General features: G+C 39.2%; 1 protein-coding gene across 1 annotated transcript; it reads left to right on the top strand.

The window, feature by feature from the left end:
- The first annotated feature begins 14,062 nt into the window (after nucleotides 1–14,062).
- Nucleotides 14,063–15,007, top strand: LOC101652252 (olfactory receptor 1468-like). Its single transcript, XM_013007892.1, has one exon. The coding sequence runs from the start codon at nucleotides 14,063–14,065 to the stop codon at nucleotides 15,005–15,007; it is 945 nt and encodes a 314-aa protein (XP_012863346.1).
- Nucleotides 15,008–27,421: the final 12,414 nt, after the last annotated feature.

Here is a 27,421-nt window from a genome sequence, read left to right as displayed (position 1 = left end):
AATGAAACACTCCCATATGCCTAAGCACCGTGAGAAGAAAGCAAATGACTACTATCCCAAGGACATTGGACTTAGGTTAAAACTTCTTGCCTTGAGAGTGCCCAATAAGTGGTAACTCCAGACTGCCATATATATGCTATTTACATACTCTTTTTGCTCTTGTGAGAGAGCATTAATGAAAGTTTTGCCTTATCTCCAACCCCCATTGTAAGTGTAAGTACTGTCTAGCCACCTAAGTTCTTATTCTATATGAAGCAACAATCCATATATTTTGGTCAAAAAACCTGCCTTAAACATGTATACTTTATTTTTACCCCAACAGTGGTTAAATTAATGGTAATATAAACAGAACTACCACGTGCTTTATAGGGATAATTTATATGGTCCTTCAATGAAATAATAATTATGTCTTTAAGGTGAACTGAAAAAGATATAAACCATAAACATATGAATGGATTTTGGAACTTGCATTTGATCATAGCTCTGATCTAAGAATAATTATTTTGTATGACTTTTTCATGCATATGAGACAATGGAGAATACCCTGGCTTGAGTCAGGCACACCTTAGTCTTCAAAGTAACATCCTTGTTCTTCAATAATCTAAAGAGGTCTTGTGCAGGAAATTTACCTAATGCAATAAAGCGTTTGATCTCTTGACTAATGTTCCATGAGCATTGATTGTGGAGCCAAGCAAGACAAAATCCTTGACAACTTCAACTTTCCCTCCATTTATCATGATGCAAACTATTGGTCCAGTGGTAAGGATTTTGACCTTCCTTACATTGAGTTGTGATCCATACTGAAGGATGCTATACATCAGTAAGTTCTTCAATTACTCTTCACTTTCAGCAAGCAAGGTTGTTTCATCTGCATACCCCAGGTTGTTAATAAGCTCTCCTCCAATATTGATGCTGTACTTTTCATATAGTCCAGCTCCTCTGGTGATTTGCTCAGGATATGGATTGAACAAGTATGGTGAAAGGATACACCCTGACACACCTTTCCTGGTTTTCAGCCATGCTGTATTACCTTGTTCTGTTTGCACCACCGGTCTGTCAGTTTGTTTCTTTTAGACATTGCTAAGCATCATTAATTAGATAGCACACCCAAAGATCTGGACAATCATACCCAAACTACCTTACTATTCACACCTTTTTACCATTCTATTTTATGCTACAGGTATATTGGGTGGTTCTAAGTACCTGAGCACATTGCGCATTGCTGGACCTCAAATGTATGTCCTTTAATTTTATAAATGTTGTTTTGATTTACTAATATGCCATCCTCACCCACCCCGTGTGTTAGACAGGGTTCTCTAGAGAAACAAAACCAGAACACTAATAATTATATATATTTATACAGATAGATAGATATATAACATAAGAAATAAACAGTTAATTAAATTATAAAACAGTACAAATGGCTCAGTGCAACTCACTCCCATGAGACAGTTGTGAGACACTGGCAGTCCTTCAAGTCTTGAGGGCCACCGGGTAGTCCTCTGTAGAGTAATTCAGGCTATCCTGGCACAGGCAGCAAACAGCAAGGCAGGTCACCAACAGTCAGCCAGATGACAGGGTCCCACAGTCCCCAGCTCAAGAGATGTAAATTCCAGTAGCGTGGCGAAGCAGGTCTTGAAGGAAGCTCAAATTACAGCGACACAGTTCACAGGTTAGTTGTCCTACAGGTAGTGTAGCTTGCAAATTGAGGCACAGAACAAGCAAGGCAGCCACACACTGGTCCGATGATCAAAGAACAAGAGACAAGAGAGGTGAGGCTCGCCGTGCCATTTATCTCTCGTCCCTTCAATTAATCCCACATGTGTTCATTGGCCAGGTTGGAACAATAATTGTTAACTATCTCATCCTACTTTTTATCCTTAAAGATTCATTTCAAAGTCAACTCTTAAAAAACTTTCCATGATCCCTACTACATCTCCATCTAGTTTATATTGAAACTCCTAATATTAAATATATATTCTTCTATTGATTGAATAATGCACAAATTATTTATTAAGCATCAATTATTTGACGGGCACCATGCTATGGACAGGAGCCCTGGTGAATTGGCTGTTATGTGGTCAGCAGTTCAAAACCACCAGCCCCTCCTCTGGAGGAAGTCAAGGCTTTCTACTCTTATAAAGAATTACAGTCTCAGACTCTCACAGGGACATTTCAGCCCTGTCCTATAGGATCATTATGCGTTGGCATCAATTCAATGACCGTGAGTTTGGGTTTTTTGTTTGTTTGGTTGGTTTTAGTTTAAGCACTGGGAATACAGTGGAAGACACACATGACTCCTGTCCTTGTAAAATTTATAGAGTTACAGGAAAGATAAACAGATGCAATGAATATTTTCAATAGGAGAAGTATAGCTAGCTATGGAAAGCCATCGCAAAGTATCTGACTTAACCCTGTGAGGTCAAAGAAGGCCTACCATAATAAGGGTCTTTTATTATTATTTTTAGAATTGTTTGTCCAACACTTATTCATTTTCAGAATAAATTTTTATAATTTGTGTATTTGTATAGATGTATGTGTGTATTAAAATATATCTGTAAGTTTATATCTATAATATTTTCAATCAATAAGGAGTTTTTAAATTCAGACCTGAAGTAGGAAAAGTAGGAGTTAGCTATTTAGAGATGTTCTTTGCAGACAGAATTTAAATATGCAAAAACAATGAGGCAGGAAGGCATTGGAGACTTTCAGTGAATTGTAAGAAGGTGAGAGGAGCACAGTATGAGAATTCAGAAGAAGATCAGGCATTATAGACCACATAGAAAGTTCAAGACTTAAAATGAAGAGGAACCAGAAGCTACTGAAAAGTGCTAATCTGGAGATTTTTCAAGGGTACATAAATAGATTGAGAGAGATGATGATGCATTGCAAGTGTGATAGAAATAGATACATTTGAGAAATATCTATAATGGAGAATCCACAGGACTTTAATTGGTTCCTCAGAAAAAGTGTTAAGGTGTTTCCATGCATCAAGGTTGACTCAACATCAGTGGATTTGTTGGTGGGGTTTTTTTACTTTGTTTTAAAGTTTTTAAATACTTATCATACATGCATAACCACCTGTCAATTTGCTGTACTGCAGTGGCTTTCTTGTTGCTATTATGTTGGAAGCTATACCATCAGTATTTTAAACACCGACAGGTCACTCATGGTGGGCAGTTTTCAGCACAGCTGTCAGACGAAGGCAGGCTAGGAAGAAAGACCTGCTGACCTACAAGAATCTTGTCCAATCTAGTGCTGGAGGGCGAGTCCCTAGATTGAAAAGCACTCCACAATGAGCACATGGCATCACAGCAGTGATTATCAAAATACAGACCTTGCCAACATTTTGTTCTCTTATACATAATGCTACCGTGGCTCAGTACTAACTTGATGGCAACTAACAGCAAGAATAATGAGATATATAAATGGAGATATGAAGTAGCAAATTAGGTTCTATAGCATAGAAGACAGAAGTAAACTAGAGAAAAGAAACTGAGAATCTTCCGTATGAAGCAGGAGATTAAAACAATGAACGTGACCATTTTATTCCGTGGAGAGAGGTGAGTGGGTTCTGTGACTTCACTATTAACATTTAAGTTATGTAGAGGATCTACGGAAGGAGTCAAAGGAAAAGAAGGTCAGAGATATGGAAAGGAAGCCCGGGGACTGAGAGCTTTAAAAACCTATGTGAAAAATCCATCAAGAAGGGAGGGATGATAACCTGAGGTGAATGCTGTTGAGTCTTCAAGAAGGGTAGATTTAGCAACATATGTGTTAGTATGACCTTATTGAGAGCTATTTCAGGGCAGTCGTGTGAGGCAGAAGACAGATTGGAGTGGGTTGAGGTGAAGAAATGGAGACAGAAATGTAAACAACTCCAGAAATCTAGAAGTGAGATTGTTCAGTAACAGGGAGTTTTGTTTGCCTGTTTGTTTGCATATAGGAAAGAGTAGAATATGTTTAATAGTCAAAGAAAAAATGCCATAGAAAAGGAAAGGTTGAAGAGAATAGGAAGGCAAGAAGTTAATGGTATAAATCCCCTCAAAAGGCAGAAGGACGTGGAATCGAGAATATAGATGGGAAAATCTTTAATAGAATATAGCCTGAAGAATTCTGTAGTAGAAGCAAGGATACCCTTTTTCAATAACATGAAGTAAGAAGAGAGGTAAAATTGTTGCTGTTGAGAAGTCGTGAGGGTACATTTATTGAGATTAGGGAGAGGAATAGTTTTTGTTATGTTTTGTTTTATTTTATTTTATCTTTGCTGTCAATATTGGTGTGAGGTGGTATCTCAACGTTTTTCGGATTTGCATCTCTCTAATGGCTAGCGAAGGCAAGCATTTCTTCATGTTTGTTGGACTTCTGGGTTTCTTCTTTGGTGATATGATGGTCCATTTTAAAATTGTATTATTTGTGTTTTTCTTGTTGATATGCTGACATTTTCTATAGATTTTATCAATCACCCCCCTCGTCTGATATCATCACCAAAAGTGTGTTTGCAGTCTGTGGGTTCTTGATACACTTTTTTAGAAATCATTTTATTGTGGGCTCATACAGCCCTTATCGTAATCCATACATCCATCCATTGTGTCAAGCATATTTGTCCATTTGTTGCCACCATCATTCTCAAAACATTTTCTTTCATGCTCGCTTTGGCAGCACATATACTAAAATATTTTCTTTCTTTCTTTTTTTTTGGTATAAGAAAAAGCTTTATATCCAACAGCAATTGAATGTTGAGGAAACATCCTAGCCCAGTCCAGATCAAGTCCATAAGTCCAATATTATCCCATATGTCTGATACCAAGCTATAACAATTTCTTTCTACTGGAGCCCTTGGTATCAGCTCTCATTTTCCCCTCCCTTCCCACCCCCTCCCTCACTAACACGTGATAATTTATAAATTATTATTTTGTCATGTCTTACACTGTCCGATGTCTCCCTTCACCGCTTTTCTGTTGCCATCCCCCAGGGAGGGGGTTATATGTAGATCCTTGTGATTGGTTCTCCCTTTCTACCCCACCTTCCCTTCACCCTCCTGGTATGCTACTCTCATTATTGGTCCTAAGGGGTTTATTTGTCCTGGATTCCCTGAGTTTCCAGCTCTTATCTGTACCAGTGTACATCCTCTGGTCTAACCGGATTTGTAAGGTAGAATTGGGATCATGATACTGGGGGGAGGAAGCACTAAAGAACTAGAGGAAAGTTGTATGTTTCATCATTGCTATACTGCACCTTGACTGGCTGGTCTCCTCCCCACAACCCTTCTGTACGGGGATGTCCAGTTGCCTACAAATGGGCTTTGGGACACCAATCGGCACTCCTCCTCTTTCACAATGCTATGATTTTTTGTTCTTTGATGCCTGATACCTGATCCCATCGATGCCTAATAATTACACAAGCTGTTGTGCTTTTTCCATGTGGCTTTGTTGCTTCGCATCTAGATGGCCACTTGTCTTCAAGCTTTAAGACCCCAGAAGCTATATCTTTTGATAGCCAGGAACCATCAGCTTTCTTCAACACATTTGCTTATGCACATGCTTTGTCTTCAGTGATCGTGTCGGGAAAGTGAGCATTGTGGAATTCTAGTTTAATAGAACAAAGTGTTCTTGCATTGAGGGAGTACTTGGAGTGGAGGCCCAATGTCCATCTGCTACCTTAATACTAAACCTATAAATATAAGCACATAGATCTATTTCTCCATCATCATTTATAAATATATTAATATATGTGCATGCCTGTATTTAAACCTCTATAAATGCCCCTTGCCTCCTAGTTCTTTCCTCTGTTTCCTTTTACTTTCGTCTTGTCCCACTATCATGCTCAGCCTTCATTTGGGTTTCAGTAATTCCTCTCAGTTTCATTGCCCTTGATCAAACCCTATAAGGCCTCCTACAACCTCCTCGCCATTTGCATCACTGGTTGTTCCCTTTTTATTATGTCATTGATACAAAAAATGTGTTATTTATAGGAGATAGCAGTCATTTGATTTTTATTCTGCTGTATGTGTATGTTTTTCATTATGTTTTGTTTGTTTGTTTGTTTGTTTTCATTTTTTAAAAACATTTTATTAGGGGCTCATACAATTGTTAACGCAATCCATACACACATCAATTGTGTAAAGCACATTTGTACAACATTCTCAAAACATTTTCTCTCCATTTAAACCCCCGACATTAGGTCCTCATTTTCCCCTTCCCTCCCCCCTCCCCCTTCCCTCATGAGCCCTTGATAGTTTATAAATTGGTATTTTGTCATATCTTGCCCTGTCCGACGTCTCCCTTCACCCACTTTTCGGTTGTCTGTCCCCCAGGGAGGAGGTCACATATAGTTCCTTGTAATCGGTTCCCTCTTTCCTACCCATTCTCCCTTTACCCTCCCTGTTTTGCCACTCACATCACTGGTCTTGTAGGGCTCATCCGCCCTGGATTCCCTGGATTTTCCATTCCTATCTGTACCAATGTACATCCTCTGGTCTAGCCAGACTTGCAGGGTCGAATTCGAGTCACGGTAGTGGGAGCGGGGAGGAAACATTCAGGAACTAGAGGAAAGTTGTATTTCTCATCGTTGTTACATCGCACCCTGACTGGCTCATCTCTTCCCCGAGACCCCTCTGCAAGGGGATCTCCAGTGGCCTACTAATGGGCTTTGGGTCTCCACTCCGCACTCCCCCCATCATTCACTGTGGTAAGATTTTTTGTTCTGATTTGATAGTATGCTTATGGCCATGTTTTAGGGCCCTTATGTTTTCCTTATCCTTTCATTTATTATCTGTACAGTGATAAGGTTTACATTTATGTGTTTAATCATATTGAGTTCATATTTGTAGACTGAGTGAGATATAGGTCCTGTTTAATTCTTCTGCAAATGGATAACCAATTTTGCCAGCATTGTTTGTTGAACAAACTATCACATCTCCATTTAACGTATTTCTGCTCCTGTCAAAACTTGTCTGTTGGTGAATGAATATATTTTGGGGTTCTATATTTTATTCCATTGGTCTATGTATCTATTGTACCAGGCTGTTTTGACCAGGCTGGCTGCGTATTAACTTTGAGGTCAGGAAGTGAGTGACCTCTTACTTTTTATTCTTTCATTGTTTTATGATTATCCTGGCTCTCTTTCTTTTTCATATAAAGCTGATGATTAGTTTTTACATCACTTTAAAGAATAACATTGGTATGTGAATCTAGTGCATTTTCCTTATATATTGCCTTGGGTTACTGTTGTTAGATGCTGCTGAGTTGGTACTGACTCATAGTAACCCTGTGCACAACAGAGCAAAACACTGCCCAATCCTGCACCACCCTCACAATTGTTCTAATGTTTAAACCCATTACTGCAGCCGCTGTATCAATCCATCTTGCCAAGGCTCTTTCTCTTTTGTTCTACCCCTCCACTTTACTAAGTATTATATCCTTCGCCAGGGCCTGATCTCTGCTGATAACATGTCTAAGGTGTGCAAGAAGTCTCATCACCCTTACCTTTAAGGAGCATTCTGGCTGGACTTCTTCCTAGAGAGGTCTGCTTGTTTCTTTTCATGGTCCGTGGTACTTTCAATGTTCTTTGCCAGAGTCATCATTCAAATGCATGTCTTCTTCAGTCTTCCTTATTCACTGTCCAAATTTTACATGCTTCGTACAGTACTGACATCGTCACAATGGTAAGTCTTCCTGTGTATGAATGTGGAACATTTTCCCATTTACGTAAGTCTATTGTGGTTTCTTTTAATAGGGCTTTGTAATTTTCTCTGTCCAATTTTTTTATTTATTTGGATAAGTTTATTCTTACTTTGTCTTTTGGGTGGCTATTGTAGATAGTATTGCCTTCTTGATTTCCTTTTCAGAGCTTTCTTTGTTTGTATACAGGAATCCTGTTGATTTTTATAGGTAGATCCTGTACCCTGCCACATTGGCAAAACTTTCAATTATTTCCAGCATTTTTTTTTGTCTAGTACTTGGGATTTTCTAAGTATAGAATTATATCATTTGCAAATAGAGTTTTACTTCTTTACCAATTTTGATGCCTCCTTGTTGTTGTTGTTATTGTCTAATAGCTTTGGCCAAGACATCTAGCACAATATTGAATAAGGTTGGTAATAAAAGGCATCCTTATTGGTTCCTATTCACAAGGAAAATATTTTCAGTTTCTCTTTATTGAATGAGATATTGGCCATTGTTTTTGCATATGAGGTTTATTATGGTGAAGAATTTCCCTTCTATTCCTATTTTTTCACTGCTTTTATCAGGAATGCGTGTTGGACTTTGCCCAGTGCCTTTTCTCTATTGATCCATATGGTCCTGTGTTTCCTTGCCTTTGTTTTATTTATGTGATGAATTATATTGATTGTTTTTCTAATGTTGAACTTCCTTTTCACACCTGGTATGAATCCCACATGATCATGATGAAATTTTAAATATGCTTTGTTGGATTCTATTGCCTAGGATTTTGACGAGGATTTTTATTCTATGCTCATAACGGATATTGATCTGGAATGTTCTATTCTGGTAATGTCCTTTTCTAGTTTTGGTATCAGGATTAGGCTAGTTTCATAAAATGGGTTGCGGGGTTTGATTTCTTTGGTGTGAACTCTATGGTGAAAACATGATAGAATTACTCCACGTAGCTGTCTGGTCTTGGACTTTTGTTGTTGTTGGAGTTTGTTTTTTTATGACCTAACCATTTCTTCTTTTATTTGGGGTCTATTTAGTCTGAATTAATTTAGGTAGGTAATGAGTTTCTAGTAAATTGTACATTTCTTCTAGGCTTTCAAAGTTCTCAGCATATCTTTCCCATTCCTCTAGAACTTCCTGCATGATTAAGGAAACATAGCGTAATATCGTGGCTAAGAGCATGGGCTTTATAGCAAGAGTGCCTGGGTAGGAGCCTTGGCTCCATCAACAAGATTTGCTCATTTGGGAAAATCACTTAACTCTTTGTTCTTTAGTTTTCTCATCATTTAAAAAGAAGATAATTTTACCCAATTTGAGGTGTTATTATGGAAATTAAAAGCTAAGATACAAGAAAGGATTAGAGTAGTGCGGGAGCGTGTACATGAGTATAGGCAAGAGATAAAACTGACAACACATGGAACCCAGGACCAGGAATGGGAACAGAGATACTGAAGGGTAGGGGGAAGGAGGGGGGAGAGGTGGGGAGGGAGGGGGGCACCGATCACAATGAATGGCACATAACCACACACCCCCATCCAGGGGGAAGAACAACAGAAACCAGAGGGGAAGGAAGAGAGCGGTCAGAGTGAGATTAGAAAATAATTAACAATCTGCAATCTATCAGGGGCCCACGAGGGTTGGGGTCGGGGCTAGGAGGGAGAGGAAAAAAGAGGAGCTGATCCCAAGGGCTCAATGGAAAGTAAATGTCTAGAAAATAATGATGGAATATATGTACGAATATCCCAGATACAATTGGTTTATGGTTTGTAACAAGAGTTGTGAGAACCCCCAATAAAATGACTTAAAAATGTTTTTAAAGAAAATCAAAAAATAAATAAAATTCAAATGAACTATTTTAAATATTATGGAGACAAACATAACACTCTATGATTAAAATATCATTGGAGTCTTTAAAAAAGTAACAAGCACACTCTAATGTTTGCATTCATTATTAATGGTTTCTAAGCATCATTTGTGCACTTTGTTATTGGATTAAATAGAGGTACAAAATACTAGTATTAGATTGATATGTAAAAGGGTGTTATTTGTCTACAAAAGTTTACATTTCAGTTTTTTAAACTGAGTAGAAATACATCAGGTACATAAAAAATTACTTCTATTCATAAACGCCCATGCCTCCTTTATCAAAATAGTTAGGTTTCAAAAGCCAGGTCATTATGCAAAAATTGGATTTATGAGAAAAGAGAGGATGACCACAGAAGAATACCAAATAGAAGATATCCAACTGCCAAACTTCATCATAATATAATTGCCAATCCACTGAGAATCATGGTTCAGCCAAGTTGACACTTATTTTGGGGGGTACAATTCAATCCATGGTATTCCACCCTTTGACTCCCTCAGATCAGTCCTTCCCACATACAATACACTTTTACCCCATCATCGTATAACAAAAGTCCTAAATCAACTCCAAGTCCAAATTCTATCCTAGGACAAAATTCCTCTTCATTTATGAATCTAAACTATATATACATAGATATATAATCTACTCCAAATCAATTTTGTTACATTTCACATTTATGACAACAGTGAAAATTCTACTATCTGTTTTGTGTATGAACAATGTTTGCTTGGCAATAATGTATGCTGAGGTACTTGATGTGGACCTTGATTTATGGACTCTGTGTGCACATAGGAAGGAAGTTTATTGGATAATATTTTATTTCCTAGGAGAGGAGACAAGGAGCCCTGGTGACATAGTGGTTAGGCATTGGGCTGTGATCCAAAGGTAAACAGTTCAAAATCCTCATTCCCTCCTCATGAGAAAGATGGAGCTTTCTACTCCTGTAAAGAGTTACATTCTTGGAATTTCACAGATGCAGCTCTACTTTGTCCTATAAGGTTGATATGAGTCAGCATGGATTCAATGTCAGTGAGTTTGATTTTTGTTTTTTGAGGAGAGGAGACAAAGACTGAGTTCTCCTGAAGTGACATGGGGATGGGGAGGCAGCAATGGCAAATGACCTCAGCAGAAGTCTGGTGGAATTGGGCCTTCACTGTACAGATTGGGGGTGGGTGATGGGTGGTGGTAAGATGATTTGTTCATCCTCTATTGTTTCATAACACAAATTTTCACCTAATAACCTGGTCTTTGGAAATCCACAATGTTGGTAAGGAAGGAATAAATCATAAGTGAGGCTGAGTCAAAAATTGTTACTACAAAGTCAAGGAAAACTTTGTTTAACAAAATTCTCAAATTTTGAAAGTATTGTTTCCTAACATATCCTCCATCTAGGTCTCTAAACTTCTGAAGATGGTGTTACTATTGCTAACCCTTCCCTGATGAATTCTGCACTCTTTGACTTACACCTCTTCAAAATGGCAGTTTGGGCATCCTTTAGGGACTTAAATTGAGCATCCATCAGGGAAAGTACAGTAAATGTTTGAAATGTTCTTTGAATGTGGGAAACACAAAGATGTCTGAAGGGGCAAGCCCTGAAGTTGTAAGGGTTAATGGGGTAAGTTTATCAAACAAAATTTTCAAGTAGTATACCCCTTACTAATAGCATCAGGGAATGATGACATGCACATTTTCATCATGAGAAAAAATGCTTTGAGCAAACTTTCTTGGTCTTTTTCTTCACCAATGCAGCTTTCAGTTTTCTTTACAATATCTTCCTACTAAGCCCCTGTGATGGCCCTGTGTTCTTTGAAAAAACCTACCAAGATTACACTTTGGAATAATAATTTTGAAACTCCCCACGATCTTCTTAGCTGGCTCCTTGACATAGAATCCACTTGGCCCAGTAGATCCCCTGGAGGCCAGTGTTTTGATTGGACCTTGTTTTTGAAGACACCCAAATGAGACTAAGACAAGTGTAGTTCTTTACAGAGCTTCTCTGCAGCCTTGTGACCACTGATCACAGACATATTTAAATATGTTTTGTTGAAATTGAAGAAAAACCAATTTTGTTTAGAATATATTAATGAATTAAACCAGGTAGCAATGGTTTTTTGTCCTAACCTTGTGTGTGTGTGTGTGTGTGTGTGTGTGCGCGCGCGCGCGTGCGCGTGTACACACATGGAAATGAGTACATGCCAACATATATCACTAGGGAAGACTTGGTCCAGAGAGGATGAGATCGAGACTAGTTTCTAATAGAGAGCCTAGAGGATTGTGTCCTGAGCCCTAGGGTGATCATTTCTAAATCCAGGAGCAGAGATAACACAAACAATTGAGGTTTAAAGCCATATCCTCGTCTTGTTTTCCGTTTCTATTTTTCTATATTTGGATGAGGAATGGTTCTTATTACTAGCTGGGGAAAAAATCATTGGTTTATTTTCTTTTTAAGTGGAGAAGGTGAAACTGTTTTTTTCTGGAACAGCTTTGGAAATGGTCACAAAACATCGGGTAAGTTCCATGGGAGAAGGACCCCCGGACCCCCAACCCAAACACAGAAACACTCACTCCTTAGGATCACTGCCAGAGCTTTGTGCCAATTTAGTAAGTAAAGGTTAGTGTGAAGTTAGGAATGCCTTTGGTTGTAAAAGATAGTAGTAGCACCTTGGGAAAGCTGATGAGGAGAGAGAGTGAAATGGAGCTAGCTGGTATGCATCTCAAAGGTCAAATCAGAAATGTGGACTATCAAACTTTATGAATTCAATCTGCATTTGAAAAAGCCTACATGACATATACATAATAAACACCACCTTATTATTTGCAATACATTTTGTATCTATGAAATGACTAAGTGTTGCCTGGCAGAAGTCTCACCAGACCTAATCCTGGCTGATTTGTAATTGAAAATTTTATTTCTTATTATGCAAGTGATTAATGTCATCGTACTTAGAGAGATAAAACATATGCATTGTTAAATAAATGCAATGTTCCTCATGAAATATTGTTCCCCTATTCATCAGTGCTACAAATCTCTTTTTTCATATAGCATTCAAAGTTCAACAAGAAACCAGCAGAAGTGCATGAATTTACCCAACAGCAATTCAGTTGTTTTAGAGTAGCAAGGTTGGGTGCGGACATGGGGGAACTTTAAGAGCAAAATTGTTTTCACAGCAGCATAGATAAAGTGTACATTGGAATAAACAAAGGTAGAACTTCCTATCTGTAAGCTCATTTGCTCTCATTGGGACCTATAGAGATGTGACAATAAGACTTTAAAGTCAATACGTGATGTCCAACTACATCACTTACTAACTCTGTGACATTCACTGAACAAAAATAGTATGTGCCCAGGACATAGGTGATACTCAAGCTATTTGTTTTAATTTCACTCTTCATTTATAGGAAGACATCGGAAACAGGAGCATGACTGACAGAACTCAAAATGTGACTCCAATACATTGTCTATGTAGTCTTTAGATGAATTAACTTCATTTACCTCTGATTTTCTCATCAATGTAATGGGCACATTATTCATAGTTTTACTTAACTCAGGATTGTGGTGCATATTTGAGAAAATAATCCAATAAAGCACTTAACAGAGTAACTGAAACATGCTAAGCTCTCGATAAAAGCACTTATTCTTAAACTGTGATCTCCTATGCTGTCTTCATGGTGCCTCGTACCCAATCAAGTCTGCTTCAAATGGTCTTCGTAACGATCACTTCATATTGCCTCTATGTCGCTCCATTCAGTGGACTTTCCGACATGACTTCTCAGGAGCATTCAATGCAGGTGACCACTCTCCTCCTGTTGAAATGTGAAAAGTGCGAGAATTTCCAGAAGCTGTAAGGAAGAGGCAGATTACTTGGAGGATAAAAATTTGAAATGAGCGCTGGAAGGTGATTATGGGATCCTATCTCTGAAGCACCTTAAAAGAACGCCGCAGCATAGATACTTTGGATTCTCACATGGTCAAGACACATTGGTTCCGATATTCTCGGGAATCCTTTTTTGCCTTTAGAATCTATAACTTTTCTAAATCACTGGATAATAGCAGTTATTGTTGGTGCAGCAATCACTGAAATACAATTGAGGGCTTTTTACAGATGTTCCTGCAATCTTCGTAACAATTATGTAAAGTAGGTTTTGTCTGGGTTTAAAGTTCATGGAACAAGCGTGGAAAAGTACCCATGAGATCATGAAGCTAGTGAGTGGTAAACAAGAACATTCTTTGTTTTTTTTTTTACTTATTCATTAATATTGGTATAAATTCAGCCACTATTTATTGAACACCATCTATGAGTCAGACACTTACCGTTAGCAATGGGGGACCAGCACTGATCAAAGCAAATAAAATTGTTGCCCTCAAAGATCGTGTATGTTAGTAGAAGGACTAAAACCAGACAGTCTGGTTCCCAAACCTGATTCTATTCTGTAATCTAGCATTATATTCCCTAATAGGACTTTGAATCATGTTACCATTGCACTGCTAACGAGTTTTTCCTTTTTTAGGTACAGCAGAATCATGTACCAAGGTAACCAAACTACTATTTCTGAATTCTTCCTCCTGGGCCTCATTGTTGGGTCAGAACAGCAGCAGCTCCTCTTCCTGCTCTTTCTGTGCATGTATTTGATCACCATGGTGGGGAACGTACTTATCATTCTAGCTATCAGCAGTGATCCTCACCTCCACAGTCCCATGTACTTTTTCCTTGCTAATCTATCTTTTACTGACATTTGCTTCACCACCACCACAGTCCCCAAAATGTTGGTAGACATCCAAAGTCAGAGACCAACCATCTCCTTTGCAGGATGCTATACACAAATGTATTTCTTTATGTTGCTGGTAGACCTAGACAATTTCCTCTTGGCAGTCATGGCATATGACCGGTATATTGCTATCTGTCAACCATTACACTATGCAACATTATTGAGTCCCAAGCGCTGTGCCTTCTTGGTACTAACTCCATGGATCATCTCCAATTTTGTCTCAGTTCTGCACCTCAGTATGCTGAGCCACTTGACTTTCTGTGACAATAGAGAAATTCTGCACTTCTTCTGTGACCTGGAACCTGTTTTAAGACTTGCTTGCTCAGACACCTATATCAATGACTTGTTGATCCTAGTTGTTGGTGGAGCCGCCATATCCATCCCTTTTACCTTCATTCTGGTCTCCTATGCCCTTATTGGCTGCATAGTGTGTGGGGTGCCGTCAGCCAAGGGAAAATGGAAAACATTCTCTACTTGTGGCTCCCATCTCACAGCTGTGTCTCTTTTCTATGGATCTATAATTGGGGTCTACTTTCTCCCACCTTCTTCCTACTCAGCAGAAAGGGATAAGGTGGCTGCTATCATGTATACAATTGTAACTCCCATGATGAACCCCTTCATCTATAGTCTAAGGAACAAAGATATGAAAGGAGCACTGAGGAGACTGCTCAGCAGACAAAGATTTTCCTGGAGATGGTGAGCTCTTCCATAAGGCTCCATTAACTTCTTGACATGAAGGAACATATAGTATCCACAGCCTCGGGCTACTATGCTCCTTAGCACTTTCCTTCCCATCTGTTTCCTAATCTCAACCCTGCCCAAGACTAGATCATACTCACTTCCCTAATTTATATATATATATATAAAACAAAATGTAAAGATATAGTTATAGTTGTTAATATATCTACACATACCTGCAGTAAAAGAAAAACTGCTCCTTTACTCCACTGTTCTTCACCACTTATAGTTTTCCCCGTATAAACTTACATTGTGTAAACAAACCAAATCTGTTACCATGAAGTCAATTCCAACTCATAGCAATCCCGTGTGACAGAGTAGAACTGCCTCATAGGGCTTTTAAGGCTGTTATCATCAGAGACCGCTACATCTTTCTCTTGTTGAGTGGCTGAGGGGTTCAAACTAGCAACCTTTTAGCTAGCAGCTGAGTACTTAACAAGTGACCCTCAAGGGCTTCTCTCACATTGTATACAACCATGGTCGTGTGTTTCCAGGTGCCGTCAAGTCAACTCCGATTTATAGAAACCTTATGGGCAACAGGATGAAATGCATCCTATCAGTTCTTTATCGTCCTTACACTTGTTGGTATGTTTAACCCATTGCTGCATTCATATCCTATCATAGCCAATGCTTAATAATTGTTATGTAATTTTTGGTTTGTCTCCCTTCCCTCTTTGCCAAACCACACATGCTAGATGACAGATACCGTAAGAAGGAAGGAGGGAGGGAGGGAAGAAGGAAGAAAGGAAAGAAGATAATAGGTCAGAACCATTTATAGATAATACCATGCTAAAATTCACAAGCAACTGCAAAACCCTAACAATTCTCAAAATCATCTTTGAGTTGTACTCTGTCCTATCGGCTCACTTTGAGGTAAAGACCATGCAATCCGCATGCACTAAATTGGAGACGGACAGCAAGACAAAGCACAACTAAAGTAAAGCAGAAGCTATCAAGTCACACTGCAGATGACCTCCACTAAAGTCCAAACTCGGCAATTAAGAGCCTATGGGAAAGAAAAAAAAAGAGCCTATGTTACATAGGCTCACATTTTCAAAAGGATGAACATCATAGTTTGCCCTACTGTCCTAGACACACATCATCCCTCCCCATTGTACTTAAAGCAGACATTTTATCATTCCTTGAACATTCTATGGATTTATCTGACTCTTACCTCTGTATGTGCTATACTTTCTTACTAGGCTCTCTTTTTCATTCATTTTCTTCCTATCCACATTGGCCACTTTAAGACTTCATCTCACATATTGAATCCTCTGTGCATTCTTTCATTATTCTCACATTTATCCAGGTCCAATTCCTTCCTTTGTGCTCTGATTGTACTTTATTCTGCTATTCTATCACTTACCACAATTAATTATAACTATCAGAATATGTGTTGATATTATTCAAAACACTTTTTAGGGATTAAGGACTATGATTTATTAATCATGGCACTCCTAAAACAGTGGGTGATCCATGAACTAAGTGAATAAAACCAGTTTTATTTCACAGAACAGAAAATTTATCTTTAGTTTATTCTCTTCCAAATTGTTGAGTATCCTAGATGAATCAATTAAACTCTCTGGGTTTTAATGTCCTAAAGAATAAAAATCCCTTATTCGTATTTATGCCACTTAAATAATCCCACTGACCACTTTAGATATGTTAAAGACTAAAATGGTCCGAGATAGAAGACTGTAAAGAGTGCTGTACCAGATAGAGATCTGGAGTCCAAAATAAATCAAGAGAAAATAAATAAAAGGATTACTAAACAGACATAAAATATGAGAGCTTGGGGGTTTTGTGTGGGTATGGAAATTAGAACAGGATTCCCGGACTTTTTGTGCTGCATCTATGTAATGTCTCAGTGTTTTATAACAGAAAAAAACTTCATTTTTGCCATACACCTGGTATTGCCAGAAATTACCCCGCCAAGTTCTACTATCCAGGTTAAATGAATTGGGTTTTCTGTTTTATGACACCTTCCAGGGTTAGATTTGTGGTTTAGTGGTTACACATGCATCACAGGAGTTGAATAAGTGCTATTCAAAGTTTGAGTTACAGATCTATGCCAGTCACTAGGCTATTTGTTACTGATCATCAGCAAGATTGTTTTAAGCTCAGAAATAGAAAGTGAGCATTTAGTCAAAGCAATTTAACAATGCCACAAAATTTTACTTTACTTTTCAAAGAATCCGTCTACAAGAATTAGAAAGTTTTAAAAAATAAAATTTAAACACACACACATTGCTTAAAGAAGCACTGGATACCAAGCTTTTTGGCTGGGGGGATGGGTGGGCACAGGTATTTATTAATATCGCACCTCTTATTTATTTGGGGTATGTACCAAGTGGAGGAATTTCTGGGTCTTATGGTATTTCTTTGACCACCTTAGTTATTTATTTTTCCAACAGTTTTATTGGCAAGTAATTACATATCATATAATTCAATAGCTCAATCATTAAATCATATTATGAAGAATTGTACAATCGCCCCCTCATCAATTTTAGAGTATAGCCCCCCTAGATTTTTTTAAAAAGCAGAGCACCTCTACTTTCTCCTCCTTTTCCTCTCCCTTCTTGTCTCCTCCTCTTTCTTCTTCCTCTTCTTTCTTACTCTTTCCACATTTCTTTCTTCTTTTCCTTCCTCTGAATATTTTCTTATTCTTCTTTTATATAAAAATTTAACTAAAGACTATATCAATGTAATCAGAGTCTGATATTGGTTTGTGTTGTCGACTAAATGGTGTTTCTCAAAAAGATATTTGATATTTTGCTCCTGGAACCTATGAATGCAAACTAGCTTGGAATTTGGTCTACGAAGAGGTGACCAATTAAGTTAACACAGTGATTAAAACATTTAGCTGTTAGTGTTAAAAACCCACTATGGGGGAAAGCTTTTACAATCTGCTTCCATAAGATTTGCAGACTTGGAAACTTTATGGGGCAGTTCTACTCTGTCCTATAGGATCACTGAGTCAGAATTAACTGTATCATAGTGGGGCTTTATATTGGAGTTTGGTAGGCTCTAAGACAATCTGAATCGTGTCTTTACAAAATAGCAGAAGAGACACAGAGATACTCAAAGAGTGAAGATGATTATGTCAAGCCAGAGGTAAAGACTGCAGCTATGTTGCTATCAATCAATCGATGAACAGGGACGACCAGAAGCAAAAAGAGACTTCAGCAGATTTGTAACCCAGTTGACATCTTAATTTGGTCTGGTGGCCTCCAGAACTATGAGATGATAAATATTTTTCTTAGAAGCCATCCATTTTGTGGTACTTTATTAATCTAGCCCTAGAAAAGTAATACTGTTATATATATCTATATCTATATATATCAAAGTCAGTTAAAGCAAGGAGTCAGTATAGAACACATATCTATAACACTTCATTATTTAGAACTGTTTACTTTGATTTTCCACTTGTTAAAAAATTCTGTTGCTAATTTTTTATGTGGGATCAAGCCCCTTTCTTCGAGTATGTGTCTACTGATTGAGTTCTGTGTATCATTCTTGCATAAATCTCACACAGAACGCATTAGTTTCTTTAAAGTGAAGTGAGACAATGGAATAGTATGCATCCCTACAAAGCAGTGATGAAAACATGGAGCACTGAAGGACCTGGAAGCCATTTATGCTGAGTGAAATAAGCCAATCATAAAAGGACAAATATTGTATGCGTCCACTACTATAAGGAGAAATAGCAATTAAACAAATCTTATAGACCAATTCACAAAGGGGTAGAAATTCTGCCTACCAGCCATGAACTATACACCATCCCCCTTATATGCACTTCATAAGAACTACCTCAAATGATACGACCTCACATTGGCTGAGGCCACTCCTTCTGGATGGGGTAAAATGGAGAAGCCCATCCACTTGATGCCATACAACATTGAAACAATGCTGTAACACATTGGCAGGCCTTCCACAGGAATAAGAGGAGAACTTTACTGGACAATCAAGTTCAGACCAGGGGAGGGAAACTTCTACGTTTTAGGGGAGGCACTGATATTTCTGTGGGTGGCTATGGTGAGTAAATAGGAATAAGCAATCATCCCCAAAGAGGATGACATCAGAAAGGGTTGCTAATCAATAATTATAGGGAACCCAAGGGGAGAAGAAACCCAATTCTATGTTCCTGGGTAGACACTTTGAATAAGTTTCTACCCAACCCTCAGTGAATCACACCATGGACTAAGCAATATGATGACCTTATATACTGGCCTTATAGGGAACATGACATCCCAGCAAGGGCCCAAGCAGAAGGATTCAAAATGGAAGCCTGACAGAATGAACTGAGTCCTACCTCAAAACTATCTGTAGCCCTTGGACTTAGGACTGAAATTCCCTGATGGGAGAGGAAGATAGTGATGGCCAACTCAAGGCTGTGGAAATGGCAGTCATTGGACCTTGACTGGGACCCCTGGCTTAGTGTACGTCCAATGAAAGGGGACCCAGAACCACCATATATGTACTATCTCGATGTTCCCCTTGCATTAATGTGCCAGATATTAATATGCTAGGCAAAGATCTGCCTTTGGAATGCTACAGGTAATTTTCACCTATCACCAATCCTCAATGTAAAGAGTTCAATCATTTAAGAAGTCAAGCAGTAAAAAGTGACATTTCATGGATTACAGTTCGCATAAACTCATCTCAACAGTATCTTGAATTTTATTCCATTGAATAAGTTATCGATGTTGTCGATGTAATCGCCATATACCCCAGGAGGATGAATGACAGTGTTTTCCTTTTTTTGGTTTGTTTTGTTTAGCAAATTTTGTTGTTGTTTTCACAAAATGATAATATGACCGCTAAAGCAAATCAGAGCAGTTCATAATCCATGTACAAGGAGATGGATTCTGGGCTCTCACTTAATTCTAGCCCAAATCCAAGAACAGTAAGTTCGTATAACATGGCCCTGCTCAATACTCACCTTCACAAAGAGATCACTGAAAATAAGGGTGCTATAGTAAAGTGTGGTGAAGAAAGTAGATGGTGCCAGGCCATCGATTGGAATAGTGTCTGGAATCTTAAAGACTTGTATTCAAACAAGCAGCCATCTAAGTGATGCGTAAACTGAGTCCACATCGAAAAAACACACTAGTCTGTGTGATCCAAAGATGACGACTAAAAAATACAAATATTTTGAAGGGAAAAGTATCTGACCTTAAATTGTGAATACCCAATTTGTTGAAGGTTAAGGATGAAAGTGGGAGCCCACCACCCACTTGCAGAGCATCTAATCAAATTAAGCCTCTGGAAGATCAGTTCTGTTCCCAGGCACGGGACTCAAATAGCTATCCTATCAGACAGAGAGTATTACAAACTCGATATTGGTGGATTGAACACTAATATGATACTTGGTCGATTGACCTCCTCTTGACCCAATCTGAATTTGCTCTAGGCTTAAATAGTTCTTGCTTTTCCATGACAGAAATTTCTCTCTCGCTGTCTTAATGTTGCTAGTGATCTTTATCTTTATCCCTATATTATTTATTTCTATTTCATTTTATTTTAAAATTGCATTGTTTCTATTGGTTTTCCACATTTGTGGAGCATAGGAGGAGTGGATGCAGAGACAATAATTGATGCAATGGTTTATTGGGGATGAGGGGGAGGATGGGGATAATTGGGGTGCAAATAATGAATGCAGAATGGGGGAGGAGGAACTGATTGTGATGTCTTTTTATAAGCAACTTAACTATGAAAGTGTATGATATGTGAATTTTATATCAATAAAGCTATTTTTTAAAAGAAACAATAATAAAGTGGCACAACCTATTTTTAAAAAAGTGAAGTGAGAATCTGGACACTTATAAAGCAAGCCAAGTACATAATCCTCCCTGGATAGGTTTCAGTGTTTCCTTAATCCTTTTGAGTTAACTTAACAACAAGAATTTCAATAACCTACTGTGTCAAACTGAATCTTCTAGAGAAACAAAATTAGTGACATTGATACATTCATAAAAAAGAGATTTACATAAAGACAGAAATGTATTTCAAGAAAGTGACCCACACAGCCACGCAGCAGCTAATTCCAGTTCTACTGAAATCCATGTCTCCATTTTGGAGGCCCTTCCTGTCCAAAGTGCATGAGATGAAATCTTGCCATCGTCACTTCAAAGAAGCATTCTGGCTGTATTTCTTCCAAGGTATATCTCTTTGTTCTTTTGGAAGTTCATGGTTCTTTCAATATTTTCCTCCAGCACAATAATTCACATGCATCAATTTTCTCCAATGTTCCTTATTCAATGCCCAACTTTCACATGCATAGAATCTTTCAACATTGCAAGTCGAGACTTAAGTTGTTTCTATTTCTTTCAGTTTGAGACATGCTTAGTGTGTTCTTCCTTTTTGGTTTTCTAACTCTAGGTCTTTACATATTTCATTATACTTTACTTTGTCTTCTTGAGCTGCCCTTTGAAATTCCCTATTCCACTCTTTAACTTCATGATTTCTTCCATTTGCTTTAGATACTCTATGATTACAAGCAAGTTTCAGAGTCTCTTCTGACATTCATTTTCATATTTTCTATCTTGTCTTTTTAATGTGCTTTTTCTTTCTTCATGTATGATGTTCTTGATATCATCCCACCGCTTATCAGATCTTCTGTCATTAATGTTCAGTGTATGAAATGTGTCCTTGAGATTGTCTTATAATTTAGTTGGGATATACTCAAGGTCATATTTTGACTTTCATTTTCTTTTTCTTGGTTTTCATTTTATTTAGCTTCAACCTGAACTTACATATAAGCAATTGATGGTCAGCTCCACAGTCGGTCTCTGGCCTGCTTCAAGCTGCTGATATTGATCTACTTCATTTTGTCTTCCAACAAATGCAATTAATTTGATTTTGGTGTATTCCATCTGGAAAAGTTCACATGTTGTTGAAGAAAGGTATTTTCGATGAAGTACCAGTTGATCATACAAAAATTCTATTATGTGATCTGCAACTTAGATTTGTTGCCAGTGAGTTTCCCACTACTGTTTTTTCCCCAATCTTTGCATTCCAATAATTACAAATGCATGCTGATTGCATGTTTGATTGGTTTTACAATGAAGATATTGGTCGAATTGTAGTTTGGAAATTTAATCCGGAAGTTCTGCAGAAGCCTGTTCACTTTGGGAGTCCCTGCTTGTATTTGAAATATCAGTGACATAGCTTCCAGAATCACTAAAGTGCAAAAGCCACCATAGTACAGCAAACTGACAGACCAGTGGTGGTATCACCTCATAAACCCTGTAAAGCACCCCATAAAAACAGTACTTTTCAGCACACACCCATTTACACAGGTTCCCACGTGAGAGAAATGGAAATGGGTTATATACATTATTTGGGTCATAAAAGGGAGGTTCCTGCTAGCCTGATGTTGGAGAGATGGTCCAAAACCCACTGCTATAGAAACTGAACTGCAAAAGTAACTATCAGTGATGTGGCCCCGCATCTAAGAATCTCTTTTTCTAATTTTGGAGCATGTACTTTCCAGAGGCTTTGTCCTATTTATCCCTGAGGCCCTTCTGTCTACCACAGTGCCTTCCAGAGAAGCGGAGTTAAGATTACTTCTGAATGAATGTGAGCATATGCTCAAAGACTTGGACAGAATTATACCTTTAATCTAGAAGTTGAAATAAATCAATGATATGCTCTCAAAATATCTGGAATTTCAGAATATCTGAATACATAGCCCATGGATAGAATGAATTCATTTGTAGGTAAAGTAAGTAGTTGCTTACTAAGTACAATTTAAGATTCCTCAAAATTATTTTTAAAATCCTAAGCGACGCAATTCTTGGATTTTATATTCAGAAATAAGGAAACCCATTTTGTTTTTAATGAACATATCTGCTTACAGTGCTCTCAAAAATCAGATAGGTGAGATAGTAGCTATCCCTGGGAGGTTATAGTTGAAAACATGTACTATTGATGTGAACCATTCAGCAAACAAAAGGGAAAGAAAACACATGGATCAAATTCACTGGTAAATGAATGATTCTTCAATACACTTAACCAGATTAGAGTGGAATGTCTACTGGAAATTATGCCAAAGGAGAGACTTCTGAGAGCAAATCAAGAGACAAATTCAATAGACTTGGCTTTGAGTCTCCACTCTGAGTACCAGCTGAATAACCTTGAGAAAATCACTTTAATACTTTAGGTCCTAGGAACTCATGTATAAGAGAGTTTCATGTAAAGAAAGTGTGCTTCACGAAAACATCCCAACCCAATGCTGCCCAAGCCCATAAGTCCAACATTAACCCATTAACTCAACACTAGTCCACAAAGTCCTCCACCTCACAAAACAGAGGCAATGATGCCGACTGCAGGAGGAAAGCTGAGTCAGTGAACGAATAAGCATCTCAGCACTAGCAGGGGTCTCCACACGGCTGCTCCAGCACCCAGGGCTACATCGGGATAGGTCCATGTGGCTTCTCCTTGGGGATCTCATAGGAAGTCAATCTTGCAAGCTGAAGCAGGGAACTGCTAAGGCAGCTGCACCCTGGTGCGACCATCACAAAGCAAGAGACTAGAGAACTAGAAAGGCGAGGCTCACCACCCATTTATCCTTCCGCCTTTCATTTAGCCCCACATGTCATTATCGGCCAGGTTGGCACAATTAACTAACTCATCCTATCATCTTTTCAAACACACCCTATCAGGCATTGAGAAGTAAAGTAGGTCAATGTTCATTGGTGGGTCGGCATGACAAAGCCATCAGACAATGAAATACCTGGAGAGGCTCAGAAAACACAGAAGCCGTCTCCAATAGCAACTTAGAGGGAGAGAGGAGACCCTAGAAGTAAACCTGCCTGATTGAAGAGGGGCAATGTTCCCTCAATGCCATTTGAAAAGCTTTTCCAAACTGGCCGAAGACCCCTGCCACCACATTTCCTTGTGCTCACACAGTACACGGAGCAGAGAAAGGATGTACCATGGACCTCCCATTCAGCGGTTCATTCTTCTCTTTCTCACCTGTCTCCATAACCTAGCATTTTGGATCTCACAGATAATCTCTCCAAGCAAAGGTGGCCATGTAAATAAGATCAGTTTATTGAGTGGGGGGCTCTTATAGCAATTATAAAAATTAAGATATCAATAGGATCAAGCACATTGGTACATATATTGCCATCATCATGTTCTAAAACATTTACTTTCTATTTGACCCTTGGTATTGGCTTTTTTCCCCCACCACCCACCCTCGCGACACCACGATAAATTACTATTTTTGTCATATCTTTCACCAACTCCTGCCTCCCTTCACCCATGTTTCTGTTGTTCCACACCCAGGGGTGGGTGATTAAGGGTCATGTATCGATCATTGAGATCCATTCCCCCTACCTCCCCACCTCTCCCTATCTTTCTCCCACTGTCCTGGAATTACTACTCCCATTTCTGTTTCTGAGGGGTTTATGTAATCCGGATTTCTTGTGTTCTAAACTATTATCTGTAACAATGTACATGCTGCAGTCTAGCCAGAAGAGAAATGCTGGACTGAGGTGATGATAGTGGGGGGTGTGTGTGTGTGCGGAGGCTTCAAAGCACCAGAGGAATATTGTGTGTTTCAGCGGTGCTATACTGCACACCCTGGAGGACTCGCCCCTTACTTGTGACCCTTCTGTGAGGGGACATCCTCTTATTCACAGTTGGGTTTTGGGTTCAAATATAGCCAATGTAAAGTTTCAGTAGAAACGTGAATTGTACCACTACACTCTCAGGAATTTCCTTTATGCTACTTAAAGACAATCCAGTTCTTGGCTACTGCCTGAGCATTGTCTCATGCTACTGCCTCTTCCCAGTGTCAACAGTTTTCAAGAGAGGTGGCTTTGAATTCATGTTCCAAAAGGATTTTTCAGAGTCAATCTTGAAGTACAGTACTGTCCATGACAGGACTCTACATAATGTATGCACCAACCACAAAAGCTAGTTTGAAGAAATTGAAGAATTCTACCAAAGGCTTCAATCAGAAATTGACCAAAAGTGCAATCAAGATGCACTGATAATTATGGGCAAAGGAATGCACAAATTAAAAGCAAACTGGAAATAAGAGTTTTTGGACAACATCGAATCAGTGATAGAAGCAAAGCTGCAGATGGCATAATAGAATTCTGTAAGATTACAGACTGGATCATAGGGAAGGCCTTTTTCAAGACACAAAAGCTGACCAGACACATTGGAACTCTCCAGATGTATTAGACGGAAATCCAATGAACTTCCTCTCTGGGAAGAGAAGATGGAGAACGTCAATCTCAGCAGCTAAAACAAGGGCAGGGGTTGACTGTGGAGCAGACCACCAATTGAACATGTGTGAGTTCGTTGGTGACATTTGTTCAGAAATAACTTATCGATGATCTTAGTCTTCTGTGTTTAGTCCTCAGCCACATTCAGAAGCTCACAGCCTCCGGAAGCGGCCGCCCTCTCTCTATACACCTTGGTCTGCTCTTCCTTCTCTCCCTCCCCACCAGGAAAGAAACCAGAGACACATATGTTCTTCTCACAACCTGTGGAATTTATAGGAATTTCAAGCAATTACCAGTAGAACCTCATGGTGTATGATCTGATACTCACCATCATTCATGGTTTCTCCAGAGTCTTCTCTGAGGCTACATCCATTAATACAAGGTCCTTAACATTTTGTCAGCAAGAGGAGTCACTTGAAGGACCGGCATTCCCCCAGACCTCTTCTTTCTCTTGCAGTGCGCCTTCAACTTCTTTCTGTTACTTCCCACAGTAACAGGCTACTCCTGCTGATTTCTTTGCTTGGGTTGGCTGTTTTCAAAAAAACATCCTCTCAAGAACAGATTGGACCTTTTCCAACCTCTTCTCCATTTAGAAGTGAAATAGAGAGAGACCATTAATTTGAGAGAAAACGGGGACTGGGTAACTGAAGGATTATCATGAGAAGTGGCATAGTTTGGGGGAAGTGTGGCAGGAAAACACAGGGTCAGAAACTTGGGGGAGTGCAGGTGAAAAAAAGAGGATGATCACGGATTAGGCCATCTGTCCTTGTCCTTGTCCATAAATCTGTGTGGATGAGGGCTCTTCCTATTCTCACTGCCACCGGTGCAGGCACTGGTTGCATCTTCCCTTGTGTCTGTTTGGTCCTTATTTATTGTGTGTTCCCAGTCATGTCTACATTCTCAGTCACATCGTCCAGCATGAAACCAACCCTGAAATGCTCCCAAATCTCCTCATCTCCTTCAGTGCACGCTCTCTGGCAATGAGGAGCCAAGCAGGTCTGCTTTGTTTGGTCAGTCGTCATGGCAATGCTCTCGGCCAATAAGAGCCCTTGACATCACAGAGCACTTCTCCCATAGCAACTTGGAGAAAGAGAGGGGTCCCTAGAAGTCAAACTGCCTGATTGGAGAGGGTGAATTTCCCCTCAATGCCATTTGAAAAGCTTTCCCAAACTGGCCCGAGACTCCTGCCACCATGTCTCCCTGTTTTCACACCTGACAGTACACGGAGCAGAGAAAGGATGCACCAAGATCTCACCATTCAGGGCTTCATTCTTCTCTTTCTCACATGTCTCCATTACCTAGCATTTTGGATGTCTCACTGAAAATCTCTCGAAGCTAACATGCCCATGCCTGTAAGATCAGATTATTGGGGTTCTCTTACAGCTCCTATACCAATTCAGACATCAATATTATCAAGGACAAATTTAAATATGTTGCTAATATGCGGTTCTACAGAATTTACTTGCTATTTGAGCCCTTGGTATCAGATCATTCCCCACCACCACCACCCCCATCCCCTCCCATCCACCCACCCTCCTGAAACCACAACAAATGATACATTATTATTTTTTCATATCTTACACCGACTGCTGCCTCCTTTCACCCATGTTTCTGTTGTTTGACCTCCGGGTACGTGGGTTGCCGGTTATGCGTTGATCATTACAGTCCATTCCCCCTTCCTCCCCTCCCCTCCATACCTTTCCCCTACCCTCCTGATATCACTACTCCCATTTCTGTTTCTAAGACGTTCATGTGACCCAAATATCTTGTGTTCTAAGCTATTATCTGTACCAATGCACATGCTCTCATCTAGCCAGAACCTAACGGCAGGACTGGGGTCATGATGGAGGGGTGTTGAGGAGGCCTCAAAGCACCAGAGGTTTATTGTGTGTTTCAGCAGTGCTATACTGCACACCCTGGTGGACTCGGCCCTTCCTGCTGACCCTTCTGTGAAGGGAGGTCCTCTTATCGGCAGAAGGGTTTTGGGTCTGAATGTAGCCAATGTTAAGTTTCAGTGGAAAGTGAATTGTCCCACTACACTCTCGGGAATGCCCTTTATGCTGCTTACAAGCAATCCAGTTCCTGTCTACTGCCTGCCCACTGTCTCCTCCTGCGGCCTCTTCCCAGTGCCA

This window comes from Echinops telfairi, unplaced genomic scaffold (genome assembly GCF_000313985.2).
Source record: "Echinops telfairi isolate 266 unplaced genomic scaffold, ASM31398v2 ScPeMD7_20;HRSCAF=75, whole genome shotgun sequence".
NCBI classification, from domain to species: Eukaryota; Metazoa; Chordata; class Mammalia; order Afrosoricida; family Tenrecidae; genus Echinops; species Echinops telfairi.
The sequence above is the reverse complement of the archived record's forward strand: the minus strand, read 5'-3'. Positions and strand labels throughout refer to the sequence as shown.

Bases quoted from the DNA above. Each gene is read 5' to 3' on its own strand.
- LOC101652252 (XM_013007892.1), top strand. From the start codon at position 14,063: ATGTACCAAGGTAACCAAACTACTATTTCTGAATTCTTCCTCCTGGGC.